This window comes from Homalodisca vitripennis, chromosome 4, assembly GCF_021130785.1.
Source record: "Homalodisca vitripennis isolate AUS2020 chromosome 4, UT_GWSS_2.1, whole genome shotgun sequence".
Taxonomy (NCBI): domain Eukaryota; kingdom Metazoa; phylum Arthropoda; class Insecta; order Hemiptera; family Cicadellidae; genus Homalodisca; species Homalodisca vitripennis.
In genome coordinates this window covers 120,975,757-121,002,366 of record NC_060210.1, presented here as the reverse complement: position 1 = coordinate 121,002,366, position 26,610 = coordinate 120,975,757, and the positions used below count along the sequence as shown (strand labels likewise).

At 32.7% G+C, this 26,610-nt stretch overlaps 1 protein-coding gene across 2 annotated transcripts in view; it reads right to left on the bottom strand.

Annotated features, from left to right (window-relative positions):
• Positions 1-25,791, bottom strand: part of LOC124360057 (dynamin-like 120 kDa protein, mitochondrial) — a 38,667-nt gene extending 12,876 nt beyond the window's left edge. Inside the window, exons 1-13 of one of the 2 annotated variants that reach the window (XM_046813317.1) lie at positions 25,478-25,790; positions 22,290-22,545; positions 20,967-21,099; positions 20,718-20,828; positions 13,677-13,724; positions 8,301-8,372; positions 7,399-7,535; positions 6,953-7,116; positions 5,919-6,057; positions 4,485-4,613; positions 3,675-3,905; positions 2,326-2,471; positions 1,532-1,690 (exon numbers count right to left, since the gene is read on the bottom strand). In XM_046813317.1, the coding sequence (XP_046669273.1) occupies positions 1,532-1,690; positions 2,326-2,471; positions 3,675-3,905; positions 4,485-4,613; positions 5,919-6,057; positions 6,953-7,116; positions 7,399-7,535; positions 8,301-8,372; positions 13,677-13,724; positions 20,718-20,828; positions 20,967-21,099; positions 22,290-22,545; positions 25,478-25,509 (1,757 nt within the window). In that variant the 5' untranslated portion in view covers positions 25,510-25,790. Of the gene's footprint in view, positions 1-1,531; positions 1,691-2,325; positions 2,472-3,674; positions 3,906-4,484; positions 4,614-5,918; positions 6,058-6,952; positions 7,117-7,398; positions 7,536-8,300; positions 8,373-13,676; positions 13,725-20,717; positions 20,829-20,966; positions 21,100-22,289; positions 22,546-25,477 lie in introns of both variants that reach the window. The other variant, XM_046813318.1, reaches the window with a different exon arrangement.
• Positions 25,792-26,610: the final 819 nt, after the last annotated feature.

The following is a 26,610-nucleotide window of genomic DNA, read 5'->3' as shown; positions in this document are numbered from 1 at the left end:
ACATGAAGTAGTTGTCTATATACTCTGAGTTATAGGGATTGCTAATGCTCAGTTAAATCCCATATAGAGACAAGCACCATCATCAAACTCTATCTTGTCTATATACTCTGAGTTATAGGGATTGCTAATGCTCAGTTAAATCCCATATAGAGACAAGCACCATCATCAAACTCTATCTTGCCTATATATTCTTAGTTATGAGCATTGCTAACACTCGAATAAATCCCATATAGAGACAAGCACCATCATCAAACTCTATCTTGCCTATATATTCTTAGTTATGAGAATTGCTAACACTTGAATAAATCCCATATAGAGACAAGCACCATCATCAAACTCTATCTTGCCTATATATCCTTAGTTATGAGAATTGCTAACACTCGAATAAATCCCATATAGAGACAAGCACCATCATCAAACTCTATCTTGCCTATATATCCTTAGTTATGAGAATTGCTAACACTCGAATAAATCCCATATAGAGACAAGCACCATCATCAAACTCTGTCTTGCCTATATATCCTTAGTTATGAGCATTGCTAACACTCGAATAAATCCCATATAGAGACAAGCACCATCATCAAACTCTATCTTGCCTATATATCCTTAGTTATGAGCATTGCTAACACTCGAATAAATCCCATATAGAGACAAGCACCATCATCAAACTCTATCTTGCCTATATATTCTTAGTTATGAGAATTGCTAACACTCGAATAAATCCCATATAGAGACAAGCACCATCATCAAACTCTATCTTGCCTATATATTCTTAGTTATGAGAATTGCTAACACTCGAATAAATCCCATATAGAGACAAGCACCATCATCAAACTCTATCTTGCCTATATATTCTTAGTTATGAGAATTGCTAACACTCGAATAAATCCCATATAGAGACAAGCACCATCATCAAACTCTATCTTGCCTATATATTCTTAGTTATGAGAATTGCTAACACTCGAATAAATCCCATATAGAGACAAGCACCATCATCAAACTCTATCTTGCCTATATATTCTTAGTTATGAGAATTGCTAACACTCGAATAAATCCCATATAGAGACAAGCACCATCATCAAACTCTATCTTGCCTATATATTCTTAGTTATGAGCATTGCTAACACTCGAATAAATCCCATATAGAGACAAGCACCATCAAACTCTATATTGCCTATATATCCTTAGTTATGAGCATTGCTAACACTCGAGTAAATCGCATATAGAGACAAGCACCATCATCAAACTCTATCTTGTCTATATATTCTTAGTTATGAGCATTGCTAACACTCGAATAAATCCCATATAGAGACAAGCACTATCATCGAACTCTATCTTGTCTATATATTCTGAGTTATAAGTATTGCTAATCCTCAGTCAAATACCATATTGACACAAGCTCCTGAAGTTAAACATTTAATTAGGTTTTGGTATACCTAAACAAAATACCTAATGAATGATTTGAGTGTGTGTGTTTGCACATTAGCTGATGTTTACTAGATAACATTTAGCTCTAGTTGTCTCAGCTCACCTGGGAAAATTGTTCTTCCACTCGGTCTCCAAGTTGAAGCGAGTAGCCTTGAACGCGTCAGCCTGCTGCTCTACTGTCTCCTTTACCATCTTCCAGAAGCAGTCAGCCACAGCACGGCTTAGGTTCCGCGTTGTCACCTGAGTCGTTATCTTCACATTTCTGCAACAAGTTGAATAAAGACCACTTTGGGAAGTGATTCATCTACTTCATGTACAAATTGAAGCTGATGGTCTTGAATGTGTCAACCTACTGCTCTGCTGTACCAGAACATGTTGGCCACTGCACAGCTCACATTTCATATGGTCACTTAAATTGTTACCGTTATATTTATGTAAACAAGTTTTAAATACATTGAAGATTCTCTTTACATTAATGGATACAATTCTTCAATAATATAAAATCAAACGGTTCAATAATTTTTAGTTTTTAATTGCGACGTTGTCTTATTTAAACCATCTGATCAACATAAACTGAAAGTAATTGTTAACATAGTAATACTAATAAATATGAACTTAAATTAAACAAATGTGATATAAAACTACGAGAAAGTAAAAATTGCAATGTTCTCTCGACAGAAAAGTACTTTTATTTCACATAAAAGTGTTAACATCTTTATAAATTTGATAAAATACAGAAACGGTACATTTTTTAAATGCCCAGGTTTATTATTAACCGAATTGTTTGTTATTGTTTATATACTTTTTCTTAGCCAGTAAAATATCACAAATAGATCATAATTCAGCCAAATTTATCTCTCACTATACCAAATGAACATTAAATTTATTTTGTCTTACTTAAACAGTTTTGAAGTTCTGAAAAACTGCTCCTCGTAGTCTTTGATACTTTGTATGGAATCTTCTTTGCGGCCTCGACCTGTCACTACAGCAAAGTAGCCCAAGGCTTTCATGGGGAACAAGTTACCTGAGAGGATCTTCTGTATCTGTAGGACAAGGATGATCAATCATTAGACAACAAAATGCCTGATAATGGTTAGAAAATATTTATTGATCCAAATCTTACTGGAATAAAGTTCATTCATTTAATCTTAAAAACCTGGAACATGAATTAACAGAACTTTTAATACTTTTTAATTAATTATGGAAGTATATTTAGAGCACACTGTAACTGTTTTCAGTTTTGGAAAGTGTAAAAAATATTTTTTTTCAAACCACGTAAAATGAACTCGTAGTTGACAGGCTCATTCATTTGGGACTGTGGCAGCACTCCAAATTAATAAAAAAAACATCCCTCGAGATAGTACTGAACAGTTCAGTATAAAAATTCCAATAAAAAATGTTTGTTAGAGCTAAAAATATCACAATGTAAAACGTACGATAAGAGCGAGCCATATGAGCAGGTTGTGTACGAATGCTGCCGCCATGTGGGCCAATGACATTGAACAACTTGGAGTGTGCCGCCACCCAGACATAACTTTCCCAAACTTAATAACTATCTTAAAATGAATAGAAAATATATTCTACCATGTATATGTACCATAAATACACCAAATCATAACAGCCATACCATGCACTGAGTGTGGTGGTCTTCATTTCTTCAGAAAGTACCCAACTTTCAATTAGGTCCAAGAATTTTTTGTTTTCATTTTGTAAAAATATAGCTTTTACTTTAAGTAACCCATTATATTAAAATTAAATTTTAATAATAGTTATTAATGTTTGGGTATGTTACAAATTAAGCTGAGTTTTTTAACACAGCTACAACTATACTTATAACCAAAAGTAAGGATAAGGTGATTTATATTTATATGCAAGCCAGGTACCATTCACGGTCTCATCAGAAAATTTCTAGAACCACAGCAGTTTATTAAGACGAAATAGTATATCAGATTTGTCTTATCTCTTATCACCAGTTTGACCTTTTAATGGGTAAGAAGTCTAATAATTCCATAATCTGTACATAGAATTGATTAAACTGCAAACCTTTTCAATCATGTTTAGTTAATAATTTGGGACTGAGGTTTGGTTACCTCTTAATGATTTAATAGCAATTAAAACTAAATTACTGTAGTACTATCACTACACATACAAATATTCTCCGTTACCCAGAAGAAACATTATTAGTGACAACACAGCCTAAGTGGCAGATTCTACTAATATTTGGTCTCCTTGGTTCACTATCTTACCCGATCTGGATTGGCCAGACTCTCCTCCGCTAGGTCGACCTTTGTAAGGACAAAAATAGTCCGCTTGCCCTGAGGATCCATCTGAGACACCAGGTCTGTGACATTGCTACGCTCAGCATCCACAGAGCCGTCCTGAATACACAGGATGATGGCATTGGGGTTCTCCATGTACTGACGTGACATCTTGCGTATGGCCTCAGCCGTGTCACTCGCCATGTCCTTCGTCACAGTCTGTGGACATGAGAAAGAAACTTGCGGTTAACTTTAGATTAGTTTAGAGAGAACTAATAAGATATTTTTTACATTTGAGGATAAACAATTTCTAAATGGCTTTTTCCTATGAAGTGGCTGATCTTTTAATTTTGCCTGTCCTCAAAGGTCACTAGCCTACGAGGATCTTATCAAACAGACCAGATAACGTAAAGTGTGAGTGGTTGGGAAGCTATTTTACGGAACTGTCTAGTTTAGTGCATATGTTAGTCTTACAACTGAATAGATAATGTTTTTAACAGACCATTAGGATTACAATTTCTAACTAACAACTGAAGGAACTGTCTAGCTTGTCACATATCTAAGTGACCCAAAACCAAACACTAAGCGCTTCAGTAGCAGACCGTTATTGGCAGACTCTAGCAAGAATATTCTGTCATTGATCTTCAACTCAATAGGCCAAAGCCTAAGTTATTTTCCAAATGACTCAAATAACTAAGCCATACTTTACAACTATGCGCCAGTTCTGGGTTACTACCATGGTCTTATTGGTGGACTCTACATTCACCTTAACTGTTAGCAAAATTATTTTAAACTTACACTTATGATGCCAGGCAGGTCCACCAGTACCATGCGATGTAGACCTGGACCCTTCACTGTCATTGAGATGACCTCTGTGCTCACAGTCTTGCCAGTCTGCCTCACACTGTTGTTCATCCTCCTTTCCACCTGCAAAGACAACAATGATAAGGTGGTAATTTCAGCTATAAAATGGAATAATCAAATCATTAATCAGCAGTTAAACAACAATTATAATAACTCGATTAGAGCAGTCTGCATGAAAACAGTCCAATGGTTGCTGGTGCGTCTGAATTGACCCTCTACACCCCACAGCCAACATGGTTACCAATTTCACGTGTATCAAAAATTACTAATCTATCTCAATATCTGTTGCAATAAAAAATCATTATTACTTGTTTCTGTAAATAAATATAATTACATTTGACTTCAGTAGGCTATGTAACCAGAGATCCATCAATACGGGAACAGCTGGTAATCAGCAGCAACATGGCAACACTGCCTCAAATGTTAGTGGACTATTTTCGTACATGTTACAATAGTGTTTTTACAAATGAGAGATGGCACTTAGTAAAACTTTTACTATTTCTTTATTAACCATTGTTGCAAACTTTATTATTTTAAACACGAACAGGCAGATGGTAAACTAAGCAAAAACTATATTTTATATGACATTTCTTACTTATTTTGCCCTGAAAAATCATAAGGTAAAGTGTGATACAGTAATTTATGAACACCTGTATGTATGTAGGTACGTTAACATATGAGCCATATATTTTTAAATGCTTATTAGAGATTTTTAGGGATTATTCATGATAGGGATCAAATAATGCACCAGCAGCTAACGTGTGAATTATTTCAGTTTTAAAGTTCCAAAATATTAAAATTTCATACTTGTCAAAACACACATAAATTTATAACAATATATCACATCTAACAAATATATACCAAATTTTAATGTGTTAGTAGGTATAGTCGTCAGAGTTCATTTTACTAAGCCACACAATACCATTAAATGGATAGTAATCTATTTTCAATATAACACGTAACAGTAACAAACAATGTATATTTTTTTGTAGGTTATGAAAAAAAAACTTTTGACTACTATTTACGTTATTGTAAAGGCTACTGTATATATAATACAATATTTTGAAACAAAAAGGAATAATCAAAGTTTTATTTAAGCAAAGTAAAGTACCACAAAACTTATCCATAACAACTAACGTGGAATACAACATCAGTACATAAATACATCTATATCACAGTTTAAAAAGAGCAAAATCGTTGAAAAACTCATTAAAAACAAGATCGGTTCATAAATTTAATAAGTGAATCAGATAAAATGAAAATTATATACTTTCACAAATGTTCTGCACATGTAATGTATGTAACTTCAGGGTTACAAAATCTAAATGAATTAATACTGTATTTCTACTGTAGATAAAGTAAACTAACCTGGTTCCGAAGATCCTGCAGATCTTTCTCCTTTGTGAGGTCATACTCTCTATCTGAGTCACGGAACTGGGCAATGTGGTACGGCCCCTCACTCAGCGTCACTTTCACTGGAGCTCTGGTCATCATCTCCCCAGCCCCCCTGCACATAGTCTTGTGTTATACCTCGGTCATATGGTCATCAAGAGATGTTAAACTATAGAACTGTTAAGATTCCCTGGTCATTTGGATCCTGATAATCTCTCTGCTATTCATCTTACATCTCAGTAATTTGGTCATCAGCCAGCTGTTTTTACACACAATTGTCATGAGAAAAGTAAACTGCAAGTTTTTTTTCCTGAACACTGGGATATACACTATTGGCCCTTTATAAGTATCATTCCACCTATGATGGCATTACTATGGACTTGAGTTTTAACTGTATAAGCAAACTATACCAAAATATGGTACAAACTGTTTTTCTATACGTATTAAACATTTTGGTTCCTTACTATTAGATAGTAATTGAAAGTTTAGATTAGGGTGTTTTACGGCCAACTGTTTTAACAGAAAATGATCAAATGCAAAGTGTTGCCATAACTTATTACCGTAAATTTAAAATATTTTCATGCTGAACAACTTCTACTTTGAATGGTTTTTTCATTTCTCTAACCATTTCAAAAGGACAACCAAAAACTGTTTTTTTCTGTTTTCTCCCAAAAATTACTGTACAGATTAAACTGAAAGGCATTGGGAAAGTATTACCAAATAATGTCAATGAGTGATTCTCAGGGCAGAACTTGAACAAAAATGCTACTCCAACACGCAGCTTAACTTGGACCCTCACCATCAAAGAGTGCGTTGCTGACAAGTTGTCAGTACACATGACCCCAGCCAGTTTTATTATTTTATGGTCAAACCTTGTAAGACTTGTATACTTGGATAAAAAAAGGATCTGGAGTGACCCTGCATACTGATATTTATTACTGAGCACATTTTCATGAATTGACGGCTTTATGAGAAAGCATTAACAAAATGGAGAAAAATGAAGAGTATACCGGGGAAATATCCGGGCCTGAGCAATCATCTCAAGAACAGAGGTCTTGCCAGCGCTTTGGTCTCCCACCACTACAACTCTCGGCAAATGGTCTTGGGTCTGGTAGCTGCTGTCGTAGCCCGACAGTTCATCCAGCACATCCGAGTACATGTCTATCAGCGACTTCTGTAAAACACAACACACTAACTATAGCCATGCATCTCAACGCATACTGACAAATGACTTTATTTGTAACATACAGTATAAAAGAGTGAATTTAGGGTCATAAGGTATCATCTTTTATTTGATGCAATCAGGTTATGATCCAATGAGATTTGTAATATTATAACTGTTATATATTGAAAATAGTACAAAGTAACTACATTTTTAGTTACATCATATTTTATTGCTATTGCTAACTTATTAACACTATTATTGACCATGGTGAAAATGTGATAACAATCTCACCTGAACCTTGTGAGAGTGAGACGGATCTTGTTTTAGTAGCAGCTGCTGTCTCAGGCCTTTAGCTTCCTTCTCCAATTTGATGACCTCCCTCTGCATGTCCAACAGCTGCTTCTCCAACTGTTCTATTTTTTCATCAGCTGCAATGGTCATAAACACAACTTGTAAGTTGTTATTTTCTACTACACTTCAAAATATACTGTTTTTATATTTCTATGTGAACATTTAATTATACGAAACAATTAAAGCCATTATCATTTTTTGTTAATGAATGTGCAACTTATCCACCTACTAGCCCATCTCTCTAATTCCATATTTTTCTAAAATAACTGAAAAATTATTTATAATAACTTTTGTACATAACTCAACTGTAATCAGCTCAAATATTCTGATTGAAAACAAAAACTGTCATCATATCTTTTTTTTCAATTACAAATTCACAAAATTACCAGATTTTATTTGGAAATAATTAAATCGACACATAGGTTGCATAAATAGAAAATAACTATTAGAATGAAATGTTCCAAAACCCTTACATAAAGAAAATTACATTGGAAGAAAATAGATAATTCACCAAAAAATAAAAAGAATATTACTGAACTACTTGCTTCAGCACTGATCAAGAACCTGCTGTAATACGGAAGCCTATCAATAGTCAAGATTGCAATCCTCACGGTTCAAATAAAACTTCCATTGTTTAATTATTAATTAACGACAAGAATCAGTTGATCTTAGATAGTAAATAGGTTATACACACTACTAATATGTTACACTCATCCTAATACAGTATTAGTGTTAAAACATACTTGGTATCTCGACAATATAAGACGTTGTACAGTATAAGTAAAACTAGGTTGATATAAATTATTCAAAAATTATATTTTGCTTGTGTCCACAACACTTACATCGTTTCTTAGCGTCCTCCCACGATTTATCGGCAGAGAGAGCATACAGCTTATTCCCTTCCAGCTTAGCACCTGCATCAGTCAATAGTTAATGGTTGGTATTAACAAAGAATCCAGAATATGTATTGTCTTTAAACACAAACAGTGTAATTGACAAAGTTGCAGGCTTATAATTATTTTGACATACTTACTAGCAATTACAGTGATATATTGCTTAACAGACAATATAATTACAAATATTAATAATACAATAAGATTAAAAGATAACAATGGCCTAATTAAAATATATTAAGAACTTTGTTCTACAGATATCACATTTAGAAAAGACAACATTTCAGATTAAAAAACTAATACTAAAATAACATTTACAATGATAACAGAAACATATAATAGTTATTTAAAATGAGACAAACACATTAATTTAAATTCAGACGTTACAAACTTAATGTACTAATATCCCAGACCAAAAATGTGTCAATAGAATAAAAAATATTATCCTTCAACCATCCAATATTGCTTAGAGTATGTACAATTAGTCTATATTGATCAATTTCAATATTTCTTTCCTTGATTGTATTAAATACTATATTCGGTTGAGACACACTCTAATCTATAGTAATGAATTATTAATTTTAATTTATTTTGTATTCAATTTCAGTAACTTTTGTTTATTTGTATTTTATATATATATTGTTTATTGATTTCAACTCAGCCCTCACACACAGGCTTAGCCCATGTGAGGGCTCTCTCTCTTCACATAACTTAGAAAATATTTGTGTTATATTTTAAGTCCATTTATTTTACATATTCACAAAATGTAATTAGTGATGTTTTGAGAGAAATAAAGCTATTCTATTCTATTCTAAAAAAAAAAAAAAAAAAAAAAAAAAAAAAAAAAAAAAAAAAAACCATCTATTACTTTTTTTAACTGTTTCAAGGACGTAGCCCATGCTTTCTTATGCAGTTTATTGAATAATTTAATCTTCATGTACATATGACTACTTCTGGTTTTTACTAATCTTACTAATGCTAAGACAAGCATATGGTCTACCCTAATAAAATAATCATGAGTTTGTTATCTTGTAGGAAGGGTATTTAAATATATAAACATGTCTCACAGTAGGCTCCTCATTCAACCAGTACACATCAAAAATTGTAATAAATTTAAACATGATTCAGTATCTTGAGATTTATGCATTATATTTACATTAAAATCACCTGTTGTCACATACCTTAATCCTAAATATTTTTTACTTAAGTGTAATAAAAAATTTTCTAATATGTTAAGAAATAGTTTTAAATTTGAGTCAGTATAAGGTGGAAACAATTATATTTATATTTGGTAATAAAATGGTAGTTACTTCAAAAATGTTATCATTATAAAATTGTTCTACATCAGTAACTTGAGTCTCAATACTACGCCTAGCAAATATGACGCTGCCTCCTCCTCATATGAAATTTTCCTTGCACATATATTGTGTTTCTTTGACTTTGTCCAGTGTTGCAGAAATACCATCAATAACTTCTACAGCCTCATTCCTAGCCACATCATTCGTTCCACAGAGTATCACATATTTGCTTCTTCAATATTTCCGTTGATTAGAATTTATTTTGTTCGCCCACCTGGCCTGACAACACGGACTGCATCATATGTCTTTTGAGATTGATTGAAATGCCAAACTAGATCTCTCCCTTGGCTATCTGCACAGATAAGTATTCTTCTTGTACTAGGTTTTGCACATATCACTATTTGCACATATTCAGGTTGTTTTTCTTCATCAACATTTATAACTTCAAAACGGTTGTGTGAAAAAATTGAGTACTGCAAGTTTTCTTACCTTTACCATCCAAAGTAAAAGATGCATGCTTATTTGTATGAGAGCTCCACACCATGTTATCTGTTTACCAGTGCAGACTGGTGTGGAATGTAAGGTGGGAAGACTGTGTTGTAAACTGATTGGATTATGTCTCAATGCATAATTGTGTATTTTAGGATTATTAGTTTGATTATTAAAGTTAAGTTGTCTTTCTAGTAAAATTGTATATTCTTTTTTTGATAATATACATTTAAGTTGAATTTTATGGTTCCCTAGTTGTTTTATTACTGTATTTGTTTCGTTTAGAAAAAAGTCTACATTTAGTACTTTAATTATTGCTTGTTGTGTGTTGAGCTCTAAAGTTGCACCATCAGTTCAGTTATTTCATCTTCCAGACCCAAAGTAACATCAATAAACATGCACTTATGGCAAATCCATTTTCTGTTAGATTTCTCTAAATTTTTAAATTCCATCTAAGAGTGCATTTAGACCACAACAAACACATTCCCTTACATTAAACACTGTGACTAGTTTTAATAACATTTTTATTGTACTGTCCACAAGGATATTTTGGTGTTTTATTTTTTTTATTTGTATTTATTCCAGAACAGGAAAAGTATCTTCAGAATGTAGTATTAAACTGTATAAAATACTAAATATATAATAACAATATCTTTCTATAAAAAAAAAAACAGTATGAGAACAACTATTTTGGCTAGCAACAAATATAGTTCTCACAAGATGATTTTGATCCAGAATCCTCTGTCTTGGAATACCAAGATCTTAGCCACAGAACTATTCTAGTCTCACAACAATGAATGTTGATATCTGTCTATTGTACATCAACTGCACAAAACTAGAACTTGTTGGCAGATACTGCTTACTTCAGACAACCTTAATCATTACTTTTATAAAATGATATATTATACTAATGTGATTTTTGTATAAAATTGAGATAATGAATTTAAATATAAACCAACAATGTGAACAAGAGTAGTTTGATGAATTAATAACTACTGGAACTTGTTAAACTAACCGGTCCCTAGATGTTATGAAAAGTATTGTAAAAACATTATGGAAACAAATCTGTCTCCAAAGATCAATAAAATAGTTTATCTTCTAAACTTGATGGAAAATAAAGATAAGGAATGACACAGTTACAATACTTTTGTTATAAACTTTAAAATTTGAAAACAAATTGATAAGAATTTTAGGTTAGAAAAATTAGTCAAGAAATGTTAACTTAGTTTAAAATAAACTGGATAAATATATTAGAAAGTGATTGTTTTATATCAATGTTTAGTTTTCAGAATGTGTATCCAAAAGGATTCAAGTACTCACCACACTTAATTACACTAATTCTCTAACTAATTATCACAGCTCAATTTAGCCCTGTATCAACACAAGCACATGCCCACCAATCCAAACATTACAGATTTCATCACATTGCTTCAGACTGTGTTGAACTACACTCAGTAGTTACTTGACAATATAGTTCACCATTTTATTTCCTAAATTTATTTTAGTGTAATGCATTTTTTTATAATTCAACTATTATAATTTTCTGACCTTGTGTATAATATACTTATGTTATTTATTACACACCTGAAAGGAAATCCTTTGCAATTCTCATAAGAATGCTGTGAAAATGGGTAATTTCTGCAAATAATTGAAGTGGAATTCTAATATTCCACTTAACTGGGAGAAATTACACTCACCACAAAAAGAAAAAACCTATATTAGGTTTATGTACTTTTTTATTGTAACAATTCAGTTCTCATAAAATTGAAATTTTATTATAAACAACTAACATAGGTATATAAATCAGAAAATACAAAAAAAATCTAAACATAATATTTAAATCGCATTACATGTACAAAAACTTAATAAAATTCAAGAACTAAAACAAATAAATAAACAAAATAATTCAATATAACACCTAGGAGCTCCTACTCGAAGAACTGACTCAATATACTTCACAACAGTACTGACTATGACAATGTTCTACTAAATAGTAATTATTTTGACGCTGTTTGTAATCTCAATGATTATAAATAAAGATAATTCTGATTCTGAATTTGCGTAATGTCGTTGTTCGCGAATAAACGTGACAGACACATGACAGTGGGCGAAAATATTAACTGCAAGCAAAAAATCATTTACGAAGGTATGATAATTTGATAATTACATTACTTATCAAAAGGTTTTCATACACACAGCTCAAAGAAATTACGTTTTCATGATCGTAATTTGCGTAAAACTGATCAGCTGTTGCCCACCAATAAACGCAGCAGACTCACAGCACTGTGTGAACTTTTTATATATAGAAAACACTAACTGCAAGTAAAATATTATTTACAAAAGTACGATAATTATTTTGTATTTACGGTTTTAAAAATTTAAAAAAATTGAAGGATCTCCGCAGATTCAAATGTTCAACTCCACCTATAAATTCTCAGATCCGAATCTTCTCTGAAGACATAGTAAGAGAACTATTACGATTTTCATATAATTATAACTAAAAACAAGATTAGAAAATTATTTAAGAAAAAAAAAAAAACTTCAATAAAGAAGACAACATTGGATTGTAAAAAGTTGGCATCTTATGCCAAAAATGTGTTATTGACCGCTGATTGGTTGAGGACCAACCTTTACAATCGCCTTTATAAGCAGATGTGAATAGCTGACTGTCAATTTCAATTCAAAATTTCATGAATGAAGATGGCTCTCTAGTGAATATTCCTAGATTGTAATTGTGTCAGCAATGTTTAAAAAGTGTTAACTGAAAAACATAAAAGATGGAAAAATAAAATAAAATGTAATAAGGGTAGGAGGAGTAGGGTTTCAGCATGAAATTTATGTCACACAATCCTTGAGTTGAAAAGTTAAAGAAGGATGAGAAGATAATGCTTTTCACCATGTTGCAATAGCTCACTCAATACAACAAAACAATTTAATTTTAACCAAGAGAATATGGATGCAGACTCTGTGAAAAATGAATTCCAATTAATTCATATTTTGTCCAATTAGAATAAACAATCACGTGATGCTGGGCAGAGGCACAATTTTTGAGCATGAAAATACACATTTTGTAGAAATAAAGCACGATAAGAGATTCACCATTATGCTCACTTAACACTGTAAAAAACATATCACAATATTATCTGTCACTATCACTAACAATACCAACTCATACTCCATGAAAAATGGGCTCTAAATAAACTTCTGGCAAACTAGAATAAACAGTAGCATGAGACAGAATGGAAAAGGAGTAAGAGGTTTACATTATCCGCTTCAAATTGTAGAGGTTAAATATGATTAGGGAAGACATGCAAAGATCAAGGGGACAGACAAATCGTAATTTATCAAGGAAATTCAATTAATGGCACCTGATTTCTAAGGTGCATATTTTTCAGTCTCTTAACTTGACATCATGACGTGTACAGTTTTAAGATTTTTACTAGGCAAAGTCACAATTTATTACCTTCAAAACATTATTTAAGAAGTTAATTAAAACAAAAACAAATTAATAATAAAATCCAAACAAAATGATACAGACCTGCCACAATCTTCTCAACATGATGCCATACACCCTCGTCGCCCGAACCTAGTTAGAAATACGGGGTGAGTTAAAAAAATAAAACTGAAAGTAAGGAGCTTATATTTTAATTTTTTCTAATGATTAACATATTATAGAAGTAATTTTGTGGCATTCTATAAATTATACATGCACTTTGATGCAGTGAATTGGTGTAAAAATAATTAACCTAAAAGTATAACTATATCCCAGTAAGTGATGAAGGCAATTATTATAGATACAGATAAATTAACAAACTGGCTAAATGGTACAAGTAAACAGATAAAAGAGTTGGAGAGTCCAATTGTCAAGATATTTTTTATTATGGTGGTACTAAAGCTCTAGAAGTATATTTCCAGCTGTATTCATTGTTTTATTATATAAAAATTGAAGAAACTGTAAACATGACATTGTTTATTTAGTAACTCTTCTCATAACATCAACATAATACTCATTCAAATTTCTGATCAACAATTAGTAACAGCTGTTATAAATTAACTTTTTCAGTGACAACTGGTAGTGTTAGATGTGTTTTATAAACTGCAAGTTTTGTTTTTTAAAAAATGGATTAAAGAATTTGAATCCACTCAGTGTGAAAAATTGGAAATAAAATGTAACAAAGCGTGAGAAATGTTAACTAAGGCCTATGGTGAGTCTGCTCTGTATAAAGGATTTACAAGTAGTGGTCTCAAATATGGCCATGAAGACATTGAAGATGATGAACGGATGCCCCAGTACATCAACAACTGATAAAAACGTGAAAAAGTGGAAGAAATGGTTACGAACGATCGCTGTATTAAGATCAGAGAAGACGTTGATGATGTTGGCATATCAATTGGCTCATGCCATGAAATTTATTCAAATGTTTTAGATATTAAACTTGTGGCAGTGTGAACAAAATCAGCAGTGAATGGAAGTTGCTCAGGAGTCACTAAATGAAGTCAATGGCAATGCAGAATTACTGAAACGTAATATGTTTCATTATAACATAACATAATAAATAATATTATAACAAGTGAAAAAATGTTGGTTTATGGATATGAAATCTAAACTAAAATCTCAATCATCCCAGTGGAGGCATTCTGGATTGCCAAGATTATGACTACTGTTATTCGATTTTAATGGTATAGTGTTATGTCATGAATTCTTACCACAAGGTCAAACATTTAATAAGGAGTACTACCAGCAACTTCAATGCTGGTTGCGTGAAGTAATCTGAAAAAATGCCCAGATTTGTGGCAAAACAATCAATGGCTTCTGTACCATGACAATGCACCTGCTGTAACAAAGCCCCAGCCTCTATATTCCCCAGACATGGCTCTGTGTGACTTTATTATATTTCCAAAAATAAGGAGAACCTTAAAGGACAGTCGTTTTACATGCATAGATGACATTAAAAGTGTATCGCTGAAAGAGCTAAAGGCTATCCAAGGATCGAGTTTGAGAAGTGTTTCGAGGATTGGAAGAAGCGCTGGTACAAGTGTATTTATAATATATAATTGTTTTTTTTTTCAAAAATAAAAAATTCCCATTACTTTTTTAATATAGCTTATCTTGAAATGAGATCTGTTTTCTGAGCTATCCTGAGGAATTTTATGAATTTAGGTTTCTAGCTGGCTGAAGAGGATAGGTTTGATTTTGGAGTCAGTTAAATCTTTGTTCTGATATTTGGATAATATTTAGGTGAAATATAAAAAGCGAAGCTCTGCCTTTTTGAGCATGTGAATGGACCATTACATGTTCTATTAAAAACAAACATGAGATTCCTAAGTTTATTTTATAATCTGTAACTTGTATCTTTGCGGGATATGGTAGGATACATTGCTACAGAAACACTACTTGAAAAAGGTATAAGCACCAGGCCGAGCTTGTAGCTGCGTGATTGATTGAATTGATCTTGCCTCTAAGAGAATACAGAAGTGACGGAATACTTAGCATGTTGACACACCGGAGTTTACACTATGGATGACTGGATGAGAAAAGGTAGATTTTCTACACATCTGGTTGTAGACTGTGGGTGGATCGGAAACAACATGAACTGAACATCTCCCTGACCCATTTCCTCACCAGTAGGGCTGTTTATAAACCTAACTGTTTAAAATTTGTTCAGTAACCTAAAATGTTAGTATTTAAATTTTTAGAGAGATAGATGGTGATTTTCACACTTTATTTTAGCGCAGAAGAGAGGATAATTAATTACAAAAGATGGCTCGAGGTCGATATCACTATATCTCGTCGGATATAACTATGTAGTGGATCTGAGACGTTTTTGCTTATAGTGCTGAATATCATGAGATCACAATAGCAGAATCCAGGTACCATTCGTTATAACTGGACTTGACATACATACTGAAGAAATCCTAAACTGGATTTTAACAGGCACCCTCTTAAAGTAATGCCAACCACAGTTCCGAGATGGAGGTCAACAAGGGGTATTAGTCCCATACATCAATGCCTCAGTGAATAAGTTCTAATGACGCATTTAATGGATTTCCCATTACTATTATAACTTACTATTTACAGTACATATTAACTTATAACAAGTCATTGATAGCGTATGTTACTTACTAGAAATAATCTGAATTGCTTCTGACATTTACTATAAAATTTAACTAAGCTTCTCAAACCCAAAACCACATGACAAAATTTATATATATATATATATATATATATATATATATATATATATATATATATATATATATTAGTAATGACATTAATGATAAAAGTAATTAGTTCTTACCTTTTTGTTTTTGATTATAAAAAAACCAAAAAGCCAGCAGTGACATTCCAGATGCATAACCCTTCTAATGAAGTACTTTTATTTTATTAATTAATGTGTCAGCTTAAAGCTGGTTAATTAGTTTGGGGTTGTGATTATTATCAGCTGTGAAGGCTAAAATTATGTATTAGTAAACACACCCCCTGTAATAGCCCTGTCTTTATGGAACAGACAGACCTTGGTAGCCAATGGAGTGGTTTACACTTATCCAAATTCCTTTCAGCAAAACTTATGAGTTATCTCCAGTTTAAGAGTCTAAGAGACAATGAAGAGAGACAAGCAGATGAAACCACAATTGCCAAATGTCAACAGGCTTCAAAGGATCTATTTCAGTCCGGAACTGGTTTGGGAGCAGGTTGATGGTAACAAAGATGAAGATGAAGGGGAACTATTATAAAATATGGAAGATCTTTAATGTGTTACGGTCAGTCAAAACAAAACAGTATGTTGCGACTCAACATTCAAATCAGGCTTTTGAGTATGTCAACTATACAAAATGATTCACATGAAAGCTGCAGACCAAGAGTGACATATAGCCAATAATTCTGTTCTTCTACAAAATAAGTACAGGTGAAAAGCAGAAAGTTGCTTCCGTAATTCTATTTCAAATGCTAATAATAAATATTTGAAAAACACGTCCATTAAAACACTGAAAAAATTTTGTCTAGGTTCAATTAGCCTGCATTTAGAAATTTTTTAAAAGTTGTTCAACCAAAATTAATTTAAATTTCTATTTATTGGAAGAGTAAATAACAAACACATTTAAAAAAGCTCTACCGGTTTTTCAAGTAAACGCACCACATACATGAGAGCTCAGAACAGTCATATTCATGCTGCACCTTGCATAGTACAATGAAACGTTGATAAAAGAATAGCAAAGGTTTTTTATTGATTTTCCTTGTGACACGCAATCCAATTTGTTTCCCGACAGTTAGAAATCAATACATTTATGCATTCCTACACAATTTTCAACATTTCTGTGAATTATAATGTACACAATAAACTAAAAGAAGAGGGTAAAGGCATATCCGTATGCCTCGTTTTAAAAGATAATCAGTTTATCAGACCATATTTATCAGTTATTGCATTTGCTAAATTAAAATCTTATATATATAAAAATCTTGAGTCACGATGTATGTTGCCAATAAACTCCAAAACGACTGAACCAATTTCAATCAAATTTCACATGTATCCGTAATTTAGTCTAACTTAGAAGATAGGATAGTTATTATCTGAATTATTCGCTTATGTCGTGAATATAAACGAATAAAATGAAGAAAAGTTTTCAAAGCGCCTGCACATTATAACCTGCAATTACGAGATAGATACGTATATTAAACAGTGAAACACTATTTGAAGGCGCTAAGTTATGATGTATAATTGTCTAAACTAAATTTTTGGTTGAACTTAAAGGTTGAGTGGTAGACCACTTTGTAATAAAATACATTATGCATGTACAATACATTTTTGACATATTTTCTTGATCGTGACATCAAGGTAAAATCTACATCGGGGTTGGAAATATAATTTACTTCAACCAGAAATGCTCATACGCGGGCAAAACTTACGAAAAGCGTGCGAAGCCGCGGGAAACAGCTAGTTATGTTATAAAAAGTAACACCTCATCATACTTTTTTATTTACTTACTTATGTTTGCGCCCTCAGAATCTGAGACTTTTTCAGAAGCCAATCAAATTTTTGAGGCTTCTGTTCTCTGATGTCCTTGGGGCAGAGAAGATACACCCCAAAGAATATTTGTCCTACTTTTTGATATGGCAGGACAGTTTAGCCATATGTTTTCAGCTAATTCTTCTGCTTCTCCACAGAGTCTGCATTCATCAGTCTGACTTAGACCCACCTTCATAAGATGTTTTCTAAGGGGGCTATGTTCAGTCAACATTCCTAATATCAATCTTATATCCTCCTTACTTTGTTCTAGGAGAGTTACCCACCGTGTAGTACAAGGAGAGATAAACATTTTAGATTGTCTTAGTCCTGAGACCCTACTCCAGTTTTAAGAATTTATTCCTTTTTTCCCAATCTTTTACGTGAGCTTTGCTGCGGGAGAAAGTTACTTCACAGCCTGGTTCAGGCCCACCATAAGGGATTCTGTAACTATTTTGGCAAAGGTATCTGCTTTTTCATTTCCATGAATGCCCTCATGGCCCGGCACCCAACTAAGTGTAACTCTGTTCTTCTCTGCCAGTTCCACTAGAACATTCTAACATTCCCATACTGCTTTCGGGTCAAATGAACAGGCGTCATCAGGTGGCTTTAGTGCAGCCTGGCTATCAGAGAGTATTAAATATTCTGCTCCTTTTGGCCTCTTTTGTATGAGTCTTCTAGCACATGATTCTATTGCCATGACTTCCACTGGAAGACCATAGCGTGTTTTCTCGGGAGTACAGCTAAGTTTACTCCTGATCCGTATATACCAAATCCTGTCCTAGAGTAAAGATGTGAACCATTTGTGTAAAACTTTTGGACTCCTTTAGTAGGGTAGGCCTCCTTTTTACTCCATTTTTCACTTTCTTCAATCAAGACTAAGTGTGGTTTATCAAAGGAGTATTTCTTAGCAATACTTTCTGATACGTTGGTTACCATTTCAGTCTCAGGTAACTCCTGAGTTATTTTCATGTGTCCTTCTAAAGGAGGCAGACTTAATCACCTTTGCACTCAAAAGCTTCATTGCACTTAATGAAACTGTCTTCATCACCTCCTGTCCCAGAGGAGTGCATCCCAGAACAAGTGCCAGAATTGGGCAGGAGCTCATTGCCCCTGTGATGCTTACACAAGCTAACCTTTGAAGACTCTGTAGCCTCTTGGCAGCTGTTTTTCGTTCTACTTTAGGCCACCACACTAGAGTACCATATAAGATCATTGGTTTTATGATGGTTTCGTTGATACAATAAATCATTTAGGGTTTCAATCCCCATTTCAGTTCAAAGAGTCTTTTACAAGCTCCAAAGGCATTTGTTGCTTTGGATATATTCTCAATATGTGGATTCCATGTTAGTCTTTTATCCAGAACTACCACTAGTATTTCACTGCATCAGAGTGTTTTATCCTGATACCTTCCAGAACAGGTTGAACAAGCTGGAATTTTATTTTTTTAGTAAAGGTTATTATACGTTTTTTATGGGTTAATCCGCAGACCTTCCCCATGACACCAATTGGTTATAAAGTTTAAGCCCTCTTGAGTGAGGCATTCCAGTGGGCCTTTATTTCTCCCCTTGACCAAGATATAGCACCAGCTCATATCTGTCTTTGTTGTTCAGTTAGTAAGTTACAACCCAAAAACTTCCTTTGATGGAACTGTGATGGAAATTACAGAAAAATACTATTTTGTTAACTCTTTACGATCGGGAGGCTACTTATGTGGTCGAGACTTACTTTTCACTCAGTTCGGACTTAGTCTCACATGATACCTCACAGCTGCATAGTGGCCGGCTGTGTTCTGCGTCACCAGTGCTTGCTTAACCATGTACATCACTTTTACTCACATGTAAATAGCAGTATTTGACATTCAGCTCTTAAACTGGCTAAGATTTAAATGAAATTTTAAAATAATTTACAAGTTAATTAGTTTAAAGCCTGAATATTTAGTGATTGGTTATTTATTATTTGCTTTAAAATGAAACAAGTAATATGTAATTAAAGTTATAGGTTTATTTGTCACTAATATCAACATAATATAAATTTGTTTCCATATTTTGAGCTTCGTCTGCCTCCAAATGCACTAGTACTTTATAATAAATTGATAGTATACACTACAGCAGCTAAAATAACACTGAGTAAAAAAAAAATACAATTATGAACAATGTTTACAATGGTATGTGCTGCAAAAAGAGAAATATTAATTCAATTACTTATTTGACTGAGAGATTGCAGACTTTCTAGTAACAACTGGATAGGGTTTGAATTTTATAACTGCACAATATAGAGGGCCACATGTAGTGGCCTGACAAGCTGAGGGACAGAATGTGGTTATAAATAAATGACTTGACACAGAAAACAGCCATGGCCACGGTTGTGGCCCGGCGATCTGAGAGAGCAATCGTATAAATTTAATGCCAATTACAATCAATGTTGATGGCTCCAAAAAACTTAGATTTTCCTTTTCATATTTTTTAAACTGTCACACCTTCCTTATTGATAGCTGTCTTAACACTGAAGTAAAAAATTGTGTTGTTTTATAGTTTCTAAAGTAAGTAAATTATTTTTACATACTATTTACTTACTACTCTTGTCTCGCTCTTCAGCCGCCGTATAAGCCTCCTCCAGTCTCTTGTCAAACCATTCTTTCATTGAGCCAAACTGAGAATCTCCAACAGCCTTTTTCAATCGAGGATCTAATCATAAAAGTCTTTATCTTAATTTCATATGTTGGTACTTTATTTTATATTTAGCTTAGAAATGTTTTTGTGAACATAAGATTTCAATAAGTGTTTATGAATCATTACCATGATGAAACAAAAATAAAAACTTACCTATTTCAAAATTTTTTATTTTCTCTGTTAATAATGCCATCGACCCTTTGAAGTTATTAACCTGATCTTGGTTTGGTAACATTGAATCAAGCCACTTCATATCTGGGAGCCCATCTTTCCATTCTTCATATTTCTGTGGAAAGTACAAAATAAAGTTCCTAATTGGAATTCATTTATACAAGGATTTATAAATTATAACTGTATGATCACTATTCATTTAGTTAAATATGTTGAGGCAATAAAAGTCACTATGTATTCTAAACAATATTAAGTAGTTACAGTATCTTGATACATAGTCCAGAATCAAGAATCTTTTAGTCATCATAACATCATTAAAATGCATTGACATCATCACCAAAGCTTTAATAGAATATTAGCTTACAATATATTAAATTAAATGTTAATTAAAATGAAAACCTGACTGGCCGAGATGAAACAATAGTATCTATGTTTTACTAAGCATGGACAATCAACAATAAATACTTGTATTAACAGATTCTACAGAAAATGAATTAATAAAATGTTAATAAATTGGTAAAACAATCAATAATAAATAAATAAATAAATAGTACAATACAAAACAATTAAAAAAGTTAAACATTTATGTAGGCTACAATACAGATAAGTTTAAAATTAAAAAGAAACATCTGTCACAGAAAGTGCCAGTTATTCATCTATACTATAAAAAAGGTCTAGTAAGTCTAGTTAACAACCATCTATACATCACTGATTTGAATTACTGACCAACGTTATGACTGGTAAGAGGTAGTTTATTAAACATCTATACATCACATATTTAAATTACTAAGACTAACATTATGACTGGTAAGAGGTAGTTTATTAAACAAACGGATACTGATAAAAGAATATTGATTGTGATTTGCTTAATCTGCAGTAGGGCTGATCTAGATATAAGCTGTCTCTAGTAGGATATTGATGAATGTCATTTCTAAGAGAAAAGTCATCAAGATTCTGTTTTACTTTAATTAGACATGAATAAATATAAAGGTTGATAACTGTAAGAATACCTTCCTCCGCAAAAATAGGTTTACATGTAGTTAAGGAGGAGACACTAGCCAAAATTCTAACAGCCCTTTTCTGTAATAGTAATACTTTTTGAATATCATGACTGTTACTCCATAGTGTGATTCCATACAATATGGTGTTATGAAAAAGTGCATAACATGCAGATTTAAGATAATCTTTGGAAACAAGTGTTTAGCCTAATTGTTAAACAATATTAAGTAGTTACGGTTTGTTGATACATAGTCTAATTGTAACTTAAAGGTAACTTTAACTAATTTTAATCTGTAGTTTATTAACCTTCTGCAGTGTGTATCCACCTCCTATAGTACCACCAAGAACAAGATAACGGATTTTAAGAACTCCTCTGACAAGCCGTGCAACCAACATTGCATAGCCTCTTGAAGGTTGGCCATACTGTGTCTTTGTTAATAATAATTTTGGATGGTAGTTGGGTCTTTGAGTCCAGTAGCTATGCTTGAAGTAACCAGCCTTCAGTTTCACAACAGCTAAAAAAGGAGCTGGTTGGCGGTGGAATCTCTGCCAAGTATGCCAACTGAAAAATTATTAGAAAACATACAGCCAAAGAAAATTAAGAAAAAGTATACAGGAATATTTAAATCAGTTACATCAATAAGGATAACACTATCATGTAGAAATACACAACTCGTCAATAAAAATAAAGCAATTGGCTGCAATGCAATTTTTCTGTTTTCTGTGCAGGTCAAAATCCAAACTGATATTATGAATATACTCAGCTAAGAAAATTAGTCCTTTTTCTTTAAAGATAATGTTAGATACAGATGTTAGAAAAGGTATAATAGGCCTACACAGTTTATGATCAGTAGTGTACTGAGTCAACTATACACTCATTTCACCTTATTTATCTCAGATTTGGATAAAATTTGGTATAACCCTCAAATACAACATAACCTTCATTCTTAGGCCAAACTTATTTTCGGAGCTACATCAATGTTAACATGTCAAATACTGAAAAAAAATCTATAGAAGGTTGTACCCCAAAAATGTACAAGCCGATTTTTATAGGTTTGGCCTAAGAAAATAACTAGTAATATAATATAGTAGACTATGTATTGAATGTGTAAAGGTACTTTGGGATTATACCGACCACACCCGCATGAAGAACACAAAAATATAAATTTATAGAAACAAACATGATAGAACGAAAAACAACTCTTTAATTACAAACATACAAGCATTTCCAGGTATTGTGATCGGTATTGTTGTCGCTGTTATCTTATCTTTCTCGAGAATCCCGATTACGGCAGGCCGCGTGGCATCACATGATTATTTAAGTTTTTTGCACGGTACATAATTGCCTTTCCATTACAATTTAATTTATATTTCTGATCAGCCCCTCTAGAATTTGATATTTTACTGATAGGTACTATCTCGAGGGATGTTTTTCTTTCGTTGACATCAGCGTGGGACACCGAAGCCCGCGCTGATGGCCGGAGGCACTCGCATTTTGGGTGGCAGAGTGTGATCAAGAATAATAACAAGTTTTGAGTGCTTTTTTTCAATAAAGAGTTTAGTTTTTGTTTGGTAATGTTTGTTTTTGTTGAATTTTTGTATTTGGAGAAATGTACGGGTAAAACACGGAAGTACAAAGCGACGCACCAGCTGAACGGGCGGCGAGACTGCAATCACGTTATCTACTAGACCGCTCGACTTTGACCTCTGTCTGAGGATGGGGAGGGGTTTGCGATAAGACAATTCCTGTTTTATATTGACGAAATATTGTTCTACGCTAATCTAGTAATCAGTAGAAGCAAAATGTCAAATAACAATTCATGTCTGGGTGTGGTCGGTATAATCCCAAAGTACAGAAAAAACAAATCTATAGAAGGTTGTACCCCAAAAATGTACAAGCCGATTTTGATAGGTTTGGCCTAAGAAAATAACTAGTAATATAATATAGTAGACTATGTATTGAATGTGTAAAGAAAGTTTTAACAAAATCGGCTAGTACATTTTTGGGGAACGACCATTCATATTTTTTTTTCAGTATTTGACATGTAAAAATCGATGTAGTTCAAAAAACAGGTCTGGTCTAAGAATGAGGCTAATAATATAATTTAGTCGAGTATATATTGAATGTGAATATAAAGTTTTATAAAAATCTGCTAGTAAGTTTTTGAGATACGGTCATCCATCCAGTATTTGACTTAAAAATCTATATAGCCCTAAAAATAGACATGGCCTAAGAATGAGGCTTGTATTTTAGTACAGTCTTGAATATAGAAAGTTCTATCAAAATCGGCTGGTACGTGTTTGAGATACAGCCATCCCTAGATTGGTTTTTTCAGCACACAGTCTGTAAAATCGATGTGGTTCTGAAAATAGGTCTGTTCTAAGAATGAGGGTAGTAATATAATACAGTAGACCATGTATTTAATGTGAATAGAAAGTTTTTTTGAAAATCTGCTTGTAAATTTTTGTGGTAGGCTACGGTCATCCATAGGTTCTTCCAGTATTTGACCAGTAAAATCGATATAGCTCTGAAAATAGGTCTGGCCTAAGATTGAGGATATATAGTAATATATATAATAGTAAACTTAGGTTAGGATTCAGGTTAGGTCTGGCGATTAGTTTTTTCTATGGATGGGTTCTATGGGCAGTTTAACACTGCTAAATAAAGAAATGTTATGATTTATCAGGGTTGACTCTCAAGTAGGCCGGCTATCAATTAGGTCCGACAGTCAGGTAGTTATGTTAGGAGAGTTTTCATTGGTTTACTTTCAATAATAACAATTAAATTATTAACAATACTCTCCGATAGGCCAGTTAGTCTTTGGGTGGATCTGACACAGGTTATGTGCATGAACTTTCATTAGTGTACAGTATTTATTTTTGTATTGGCAGCACTTTCATGTTGATCATCCTGACGTATTCTTCCTTTTCCTGTTTTTTTTTTTCAATCCGTGGCCACCCAGAACCCGATTAGATCCTGGTCCCCTAGTGTGTTAAAGTGGATTGATTTTGGGTTAAATATGGGTGATTATTAATTTTTCTGTACTTTTTAATAATTTCCTCACTGAAATTCATGTTAGTAATGGCATTTAACAAATTCAGGAGTAATTTAAGGGTGGTTTGAACTTAAATCACATTTTTAGGTATCCCTAAACTATACATTTAACAATATAAAGCTTTTTATTTGTAGTTAATCTCTTTATTTATCAAGCATTTGAAAAGAAACAGTCACTGAAATATTTAAATGCTTCTTCAGCAAAAGTTAAGATAGGTTAATTAATACCTATCCTGAACATATGATTCTGTATTTCATTTTGAAACATTAGGTATCATTTACTGCTAATCAATGTCCTCTTATAGGGATCCACAAGAAACTGAGTTAGTGGTCACGAACTTACAATAGTTTTAATAAAATTCTATAATAATGTATACAATCTAAGTAAACTTAGATTGAATTATGCTCAAAATATATTTGTAGAGGTTAGATTGCTTACCTGAATTTTCTAAAATTTCTGTTATTGTACATGATTTCTTCTGACTTCAATGATTCTAGTTAAACCTTATAAGAATTACACTGTTATTTACTATATTTTAATTTTATAGACAACACTAGCAGACGAAATATAATGAAAGAAGATGAAACAGACTTGGTCATTTACACGATTGGAGGTTGGTCCGGTCGGAGTTATCACATCACATCACTCCATCTCCTTGTAATAATATCCTATAGATTTGTTTTTGAGGTTAGCGTTCCTCTGAGTACGTTTCAATTTTTTTTACTTTGGTTTTGTCAATTCATATACCTTACAACAAATAAACTTACTCTAGCTGAGTAATCGTGTTTTGCTATGAATTTAATCCGTTATTATAAATACAACTTTAACGAATGTGTCAATATATAAACTAAAGGTTTACCCAATACCGCTCCAATTTCAAAATTTCTTTTTTCAATGACTTCTATTGTTAATTGTAAAAGGTGCGTATTTTTTATGGTGGAAGCGTGTTTTTTGTCGAAAGACTTACCACACAAATAAAGAGGGAATGTTTTTTTTCAATGTTTCCATCAATTACATTACAATTCTAAACGCACTAACCACTCGATTATGTTTGGTTGGCTTTCCATCTTCCTCCCCTGCTGGAGATAAAAGAAACGACCATTAATATACAAATCATAAAGTACCAAATTAAAATTACAAAGGGACCGATCACGTATGCTTCCCGTCAGTGGTGAGGACTACTGCACTACTAGCGACAACAAAAACAACCATTCATATAGTACCTATTCAAGATTCAAGATTTTTATTGTTGTAGACTGTACAGCATAACAATGGTCAAAGGTCACTAAGGCTAGAATATTTTCCTGTTAAAGTCAGATTTAACTACGTCAAAATACTTACAGACCTCATATAAACAGTTTTCGACTAGGAAGCTTTTAACTGCTGATTTAAATTTATTGTACGGCAATTTCTTGATATTATTTGGTAAAACATTGTACATTTGTATACCCATATATTCAAAACTATTTTGTGTACTAGTATACATACATCTTTTCGTGTTTAAATTATTTTTTTATCTTGTGTTAAAGCTGTGAATACTGGTTGAGTCATTAAATTTATTAATATTTTCT